At 34.8% G+C, this 8,355-nt stretch overlaps 1 protein-coding gene across 1 annotated transcript; it reads right to left on the bottom strand.

Annotated features, from left to right (window-relative positions):
- Positions 1-290: 290 nt before the first annotated feature.
- LOC110643049 (uncharacterized) lies at positions 291-6,826 on the bottom strand. Its single transcript, XM_021795275.2, has 11 exons — positions 6,500-6,826; positions 5,537-5,612; positions 5,276-5,386; positions 5,087-5,203; positions 4,037-4,384; positions 2,771-3,090; positions 2,428-2,527; positions 2,287-2,346; positions 1,761-1,847; positions 1,219-1,359; positions 291-834 (listed from the first exon to the last, which is right to left on the bottom strand). The coding sequence occupies exons 1-11, from the start codon at positions 6,604-6,606 to the stop codon at positions 505-507; spliced, it is 1,797 nt and encodes a 598-aa protein (XP_021650967.2). The 5' UTR covers positions 6,607-6,826; the 3' UTR covers positions 291-504.
- Positions 6,827-8,355: the final 1,529 nt, after the last annotated feature.

Below are 8,355 nucleotides of genomic sequence, written 5' to 3'. Positions count from 1 at the left end.
GCTAATATAGGTTAGGATGCAGGGGGCATTTCAAAAATAAAAGGTTCAGGATTTCTGCTAAGAGATCTCAAGTTTGAATCCTGCAAAATTTGGATTGGGGATAGTAGCAAGGAGGAAAACTATCCCCGTTGTTTTAAGTTTCTGAAGTACCAAAGAAAACTGAGTGTGCTGTACCCTAACAGCCCAAACTGGGAAATGTACAATCTTCCAAAGAAATTATTGTCTTAGATCTAGGGGTATGGGATCCCACTTTTTTCAACGTTTCAACTGCAAATATGACATTGAGCTCATTAATGAACAAGTCAATTTACTATTACAGTAGTCACAAAGGAATTTAAAATTCATGGGCTACAAAGTGTTATCTAAAATGGGCAAAGATCAGATGGACAATAAATGTAGATCAGAAGTACCCATAACTAATGTCCTTTTTTCCCAAGCCAAGCAATACCGAATGGCTTCTGACAGAGATGTTGTCCCCCGCAAGTAAGGCATTTAGAAAGAAACTCATGCCCACGATGGCTTCTCTGTTAATTCCTTTGAGAAAACATACTGGAACCTTGAGCTGTAAGGTAACCACTCTATGACGTGAGATGCCTTTTTGTTTGATTTCCTATCGATGCATTTCTGAATTGAATCATGGAGTTTCTTATCAACATTTTCGGTAATCCACTTCAGAAGATCATCTGAGTTGATAGAGGCTTCCTTTGCAAATCTTTCAATCAACTTGGGTAGAAACACTCTCCTTGACTTCTTCACAACTGTATTTGTTTGAAGAAACTCTCTTTTTGCAACCTCCAATTCCTCTTTAACACTTGATGCTGTATAGACTCTTAGCTACAAATGTGTAATGGAAAAAATCTCAAAAACTTCATGTAATACCAATGTGTTAAAGATCAAGATGCGCTTGAAAGCAAAATTAAGAGTGACTAACAATTACATAACTGCGGTTAGTTGAGTTGTTAGGTCATGATTATAACTAAGATAGAGACCAAATGCAGTATAAGTGAAAGGAGAAGAGAAAGACTCCTCATTTGTGTTTTTAAAGTAGCACTTGTGAAATTCAGCTATTTATGCAAATGAACGTACTTTAAACTGGCCTTAATTTAATAACAGGCTATTTATATTTTTGCCGTTATGTGCAGAAGCTTATAATGGATTTTAATCAATGATTCAAATTGCATTTTATGTAAAAGAAGTAATGATAAAGCAATAAATTACCACAGGATCAGAAAAAGCTCCAGTACAAAGGGCAAAGCAGACTAGGGGTTGGACATCTGAGAGACCAAACTTGGAACTAATAAGTTGCCTTTCTTCACTGGATTTCTTCCTCAATGCAGCAGAAAGGATGGTCTCAAGCCACTGCAATTTGTACAAAACCAATATAAAAGAATCGCGTTTAGAAAACGTGGAATTTGATGTCTTGCAATCATGAAAAGATTATAGGCAATATATTTCCCTTAAAAATATTAACTATGCTGTCCTTTTTTTTTTTTTTGACCAAACTAACTATGCTGCCCTTACACTTCTTTCAAATGTCTACAAAAAGATGCTTCAAGAAGAATCTGAATGAAATCTCCAAATACACTTGTATTTATAATTTTTATTTGATTAAAAGTTTATAACTTTACATTATTTTCATACATAATGTGGTCTGGTTAACACCCAAAAAGAGCTTGTAGAATTAATTACATTGGATTGCTGACAATTCTCCGGAAAGTGTTAAGCTAACCATAGAAGATGAGAACAACAATACAACATACCTTTCCAACTCGGGGTGTGCGGAAACCAAAGATTGACTGCTCTATAGCATTTGCACTAATGATGTGGCCATCAATGTTATAAGCAGCCTGCACTACACAGAAAGGCCCATCAATTCTGATTCGCCATAGAATGCATGTGAACAGTAATCAAAAGAGAAACTAATGAAATATAAGAGATACACTGGAACTACAGAAGAAACCCACAAAACTCTTCATAGTTTAGGTCCCCATATCGTCAGTTATTTGGCCAAATTAGACCTAATTCCCCTACAGATTTATTTTAAAAGGATGCCATGTTACAGGAGATAATGGGCAATTTTTGTTGCTAGAGGAACTACTCCAAAGAATGTTTGAGCAAACCCGGCATAATTAGACCAAAAACTTAAGCCCAATATTTCTCAGTAAAGAGAATGCTAATGGAAAACTGCGAAATATTCTTGTGGTGATAATGTTAATTCAATGTCAGCCTAATATAAATTTTCATTCCATTAATTGCTGGATGGATAGAAACAAGGAAGTGCACTACCTTATGAAACAAGCCTAACCTCCTCAGAGAGCTGTGGGGGATTCCAAATGCTAAATATGCCTGTCCAAGACAAAAGAACCTCTTATATCAAGCCACAAATCACTAAGGAAAAAACAATCTTCTGAACATGAGATCTTTTACATGCATAACAAGGGCATTATACACATTGATCCAAAACGCAATTTGAACATTGTTTTCCATCTGACTAACAGTCACCCTCTCCAGCTGCTCCACAAGAACTCTGAAATTGAAAAAGATGATATGCATGTTATTTAAAGAGGACAATCAACAAAATACATATAGGCAGGAATTGGAGTGTTGAAAAGTAGATCATAGAAATTTTGTCCCTTGTCTTAAAACAGATATAATCTGAACTTAAGTCAGATTGAAAAACTCATGCCTAGAAAGAGTTTCCAAGGGAAAACCCCAATATCTGCAGAGACAAGATACCCTTAACACCCCTCCCCACGTGTTTGAATTTTACCTATATGTACTGATGGCATAAGATGCGTGAGAGAACTGACTTCTATCAGTTGATATCCAAGACACTTCTACCATGGATTTGCAAGACCAATCTCGGTCCTCTCCAATACCGTGCCGGGGGATTACAACATTAGTGGATGACCTTGACAAAATGGGTGATCTGTTTTTTCCAGGGACAGATGCTGCGCTATGAAGCCAGCAGTATACTGCAGCCATACACCTGACCATTTCCTTAGACAACTTGCTTGGGCATTGATATAGATGGTCTTTTAGAGTTCGCAACATTGAAGTTTTCTCCATGATAGGAATCTTCTCATGCGCCTGAGAAATAACAAAAATGAGGACGTTAAGATGACCAAATAGCATTACATCATAGATCAGTATCCTGAAGCATATGAAGCTTCAATGACATGCACTACGACAATGGTGTGTCAGGATGATAAATAAAAAATAAAATCCTCCCAAACAATCCATCCACAAGGGTTATTGCAAGAAGTCAAGTTACCGATAAGCATTGGTTATAAATGTGTGTGATTCACTGTTTGAAATCCTATTATCATTTCTTACACATTACATAATAATTACTATGGAAACCAAAATGAGGAGATATTTTTTATTTATTTATTTTTTATTTTTTATGAATGCTACATGAAATATAATAGAATGATAGATATAACTTTAAATGACCTCTTAATGTTGTAGTAGTTTTGGTTTCTTAATGAGAGGGGAAAAATTTTTAATCTGTTCAAACATGCCACCTCTAGGAAGGCCTATTCTTAACTGACAATCTTTTTCACAGGTCTATCCTGCTCGACTGTTCAACCAATGCTCACAAAGGAAACTTCAAAATGCCTGTGGGCAGTTTCTACAAAACTTTTGGCAGTACAGCATCTAGGTTTATGCATAGACCCAGTTTCTAAATGGCAAACCAAAAACGAAATCAAAGGCTTATGCACAGAAAGGCAAAAAAAGGAATGAAATCATTTTCCAACAGCTCCCAAGAAAATTGTCTTAAGTGAAAGGATTGTGAAGATCTATACATGCTAACCATTTCAATTTTCCTGACAAGTTCTCTAAATGCATGCTGAAATATTGTTTTGGAACAACTAGAAATTCAATTGACAGCACATATCTATCTTTGAATCAAACTGATTTTTTGAACAGAAACATCTAAAGTTTTATTTAATGAAAAAAAAGCATGAAACAGTTTGATTCTTTGAAAGTACACCTTTGCAGAAAGAAACTCAAGAATCGATGCATATCCTACCCTGATCCGGTCAAAACAAGTCTTCTCAAAATGAACGTTGCTTTTCCCAAGGAATGATGGAGAATCACTAGCCTTGGAGGATCTCTTCCCTGACTCACTGACAGAAACTAGAGCTTGCAGAGGTCGCAAAGGGAACTTTTTGGAGGAGCAGAAAGCACTTGAAATAATACTTGGGTGTTTCCTGGATACTTGCTTTGTATGGGCAGGAGAAGCAACACCTGAGTTTTGCTCAGAAGGAGCCTGACTAACACAATTTTCAAAAATACTCCGATACAGAGAGAGTACATGCTGCTCACGGTTTGTGACCTCTTCTTCCAGTAACTCAATCTCTGCAATCAACTCCCTTGTCTGACATCAACCAATGATTTGAAGGTTACTCTAAACTTTCCATTTCATGACAAATAGATAAGATTAAGTACACCAAGCCAACTTTGATATCATGCCACTGCATTTCAACAATTAGAGGACAATTTTTATGATAAACAATGACTAGGCATTGGCAAATAGAGGCACCACAAACAATTGAAGTGACCAACTTCCCATAAGCTCAGAACAACTAGTTTCACGTTAACTTTAATGCATATAATGCCTCCCATTTATCAAAGCCCTACTCTCCACTCTCCTACAAGTAAGGGCCATAGCCCATGGGAACCAAGTTTTAGCAGGAAAGAGAGGAAAGTTAGTTCCATAACAAAAAAAGTGAACAGATATGATTTAAGGGAAATCAACTCTGTAGAAGTAAGACAGTGATTAACAACAAAGTAACTTTTCTATCAGATGATTGTATTAAGTACCCTGAACATTCAAAATGAAATTATAGAATTATTTATGGTTTGGTTAGGATTCGGAATCAAAGATTGTTTAAGCCGTGGTGCAACTAGGGGCTATTTCACATCCAACATATGCTATCTAAAAGCAAAAAGAACTATTTGCTGCTGCTAACAGTTCAGCAAGGAAACATTTCAAGCAAAACAACAGTAGCTCCAGATTCAACTGACAGACCAAAAAACAAAATCCTGTAGGAATTCAAACACTCAAAGGTAAAGTTACCTGATTTGCAAAATGTCTATGTCCTGGAGATAAAGTACTTGAAGCCCGGCCCATTGCTCTCTCGAGCATCATGCGCATAGATTTCTCTTGTTGCAACCGTAGTTGCAGCAGGTCAATCTGCAAGCCAGTTTTGACATTAAAATCAGATGCAACCATGCATATTAATGCAAGGGAAACAGTGATGCTTACATCTTTTTCCAAAGAGGCTCGATGGTTTGATGATGTATTTTTATTTGTACAAGCAGGATAGTCACGGAGAGGACTTTGTGTCCTAAAAGCCCTTGTTGAAAGTGGTGACATCTGTTAGATTCAGTGGAAAAAACTAATGGTGAGTTATCTCATTCTCAGCTATGTTCTTTATCAAGAGTTTTAACCATGCCATCCTTGCAAGTAAAGTGGATAACATGAAATTTAATACAAATTTGATGTAGATGAAATATGCAGTCTGACATGTGTTCCATTCTGGTCCTTCTTTATGGAACGCAAAGCTCCACCTCTTGAAACCTCCAGGTTCCTCTCAGATGCACTGAAATGAAAAAGAAAAGCCACAAGGTCAAAATAATAACAGATGAATCTAATGTTTGCAATGCCCAATGTTTAGGCAAGAAACATAACTGCTCATCTATCCAGATTCAAAATTTTGAATTGGTTGAGGAACTCGTTTTCATGCCAAAGCTATGGATTCATGTATCATTTATCAAATCATATTTCTATATCTTTCACTTCGCACACAATCAAGGAAAGTTCAATGGAAACTAGCAACTGAAAAGAATAAGAAGCTAAACGATGATCCAATTAAAGCAAAGTTAGAACCTTTCTTGGTGTTGCCAATAGTTCTCCTTCCAAAAGTAGAATCACCTGAAGTACTATTTGATTCTATCAATCACCTTTGGATGATTTACTTGCTTCTTCTATATAAGTAGCTCATCTCCCTACAACTTACTGACCGTAATCTGGCACTCCCTCCAAACCATGCATTGACTTTGCTCAACCGAGCTTAATTACACCTTCTACATTAATCCTTTTGCACCAATATTACTCAACTGATCAGATTTCTAACATTCATTTTATAAATGAATATTCAACTTCATAGTTTCAAATTCACTTCAGCCAAATAAAGTGTCCAAAAGACTCTCCTCCCCCAATTTGAAAACTTCAAAAAAAAAAAAAAAAAAAAAAGGACTACTCATAGCAACATCTTACGGCAATAACTGCGTTCAAAAACCAGAAATTGATGCAAATGGAAGGACCCAAAAAGGGCAAGGAAAGAGAATCCAAATAATTTTATTTTCCATCTTAGATGCTTTCCCACTTTGAGTGAATATATGATATCATTGAGAACAATAAATAATCATAACACCAGCAGCAACAGCAACAGCAACAAGAATACCAAATTTGGTTTATAAAGTCTACCTCTTGGAACGTCTGTGTCGGACATTAGCATGTGGAGGTGGCCAAGAAATCCCATTCCGTCTTTTCTTAGTGGCATCTTCATCCTCATCTACACTGAAAACATCCATTTCACGGCAGTACCACTCACATTCTTTAAAAATTCAATGATACAAGACTATGCAGACCAACTTTAAATAGCATAATGAACAACAACCATGAGAGATTATAAAACAATATTAAAGAAAGAAGGAAATGTCTTCAATACGAGTGTATTTGACAAGAGAGAATGGGAAAGGAGAGAGATTTTGGAAGCATATTTGAAAGTGAAAAAGTTTGTATTGAGAAAGACGAAGAATTTGAAGTAAATACACGAGAGTTACCACGATGAAATGGGACCATGTAGCAGCTGCTGCTAGAGAATTGAATATAGCCACCTTTGGGTTGTTGGGTGCATTCAATGCCAGGATTAATTTCATCTGCTCAATCTCTCTCTCTCTCTCTGTCTCTCTCTCTGCATATATATAACCACACAATGAAAGATAGAAACACTAACTATCTAAGAGACCTGAAAGATAGATTTTTGAAATGAAACTTTGGGCGCAGGTGGTGGTGGTTGTGTGTGTGTGTGGTGTGTGTGTGTGTGTGACCACTCTTGACTTGAAGAAAATTACCCGCCACAATTCTGAGTCTGCTTAGGCTGCAGGCTCAGGATAACCGGCCTAAGAAATGATACCCGAAAACATCGTTTTCTTTCGTTTTTTGTTCCCCCTGTCAGCGAACAACCATGCCAACCAAGAGCATAGCTCTTCTTCATAGGATCCTGCTCCACTAAAACGATCATTTGCCGTAAACCCCTGCTCATTCTGCATAATTAAGATGATAATGGTAAAGCCATAACGGCTTGGAATGTATAATTTTACATTTCAATGGATTTCTTTTATCCTATAGTTTAATACTTTTACGATAAAAAAAATTAAAAATAAAAATTAAATATAATTGAGTAAAAATTTAATTTTTTAGGCAAATAATTTATTTCTAATAAAGTTTAAAAGTTTTGAAATTTTCCTAAATGAAAATAGTTAAATTTTGATTTAATTTATAAGTTTAATTTATAAATGCAACAATTGTTATAAATAAATATTTTGTCAATTTCTAAAATTTATAAAGTAATTTAATCGATTATAAGTTAATATAAACACTTTTAAGCGAACGTATTTATTAAAAAATAAATATATTTAAGTAGTACAAGTGAAAGTTATTTTTTTATCTCGTCAAGTGTTCATTTTTTTTTTAAGTTTCAAACATGAATTTAATATATAATTTGTTGGAGTGCATATTTTTATAATTTATAATATAATAAATTAAAAAAAAAATTTTGTTGGATTTAAAAAATAAATAAATTAAACTTAACTTAACACTAAAAGTTAATTCAAATGAGAAGAATTTATTAAATCTTGTATTTAATAAACATGAAGATCTAAAATGTAAAATTTGTAAGTATGAATAAGCATAATGACTCAATATTAAAGATAAGTCTGATATTATGTATAGAAAATCGATAAAGTCTAACATATGCAGTACAAATTCCTTATTCGGAAGAGAAGGGGAAGATTTCCTTGGAAGTGAGTGATTCATCCTTGTTTTCGTAGCTGTGGTCTTCCCAATAATTGAGACAAATCACGTATGGGTAATGAGTAGCATGCGAAAAAAATATATCTGTTTATATATATATATATATAAACATATATATATTAATTTGAAATCTCAATTTATTTTCATAAGTTTTTATTTTTTAAATCTTTGATTATCTCTCACAAGCAACTTTTTTTTTTTTTTAACGAAAACAAGCAAATCATTAATGCCAAACACTTTCAAGA

The sequence above is a fragment of the Hevea brasiliensis genome, chromosome 16 (genome assembly GCF_030052815.1).
Source record: "Hevea brasiliensis isolate MT/VB/25A 57/8 chromosome 16, ASM3005281v1, whole genome shotgun sequence".
NCBI classification, from domain to species: domain Eukaryota; kingdom Viridiplantae; phylum Streptophyta; class Magnoliopsida; order Malpighiales; family Euphorbiaceae; genus Hevea; species Hevea brasiliensis.
The sequence above is the reverse complement of the archived record's forward strand: the minus strand, read 5'-3'. Positions and strand labels throughout refer to the sequence as shown.

What these genes read in the sequence shown, in the direction of transcription:
- LOC110643049 (XM_021795275.2), bottom strand. Translation starts at nt 6,606, where the DNA reads ATGGATGTTTTCAGTGTAGATGAGGATGAAGATGCCACTAAGAAAAGA. An exon ending in TATGCCATCAGTACATATAG is followed by an intron (nt 2,528 to 2,770) that starts GTAAAATTCAAA and finishes TTTCAATTTCAG; the next exon opens with AGTTCTTGTGGAGCAGCTGG. An exon ending in ATAATGCCCTTGTTATGCAT is followed by an intron (nt 2,347 to 2,427) that starts GTAAAAGATCTC and finishes TGTCTTGGACAG; the next exon opens with GCATATTTAGCATTTGGAAT.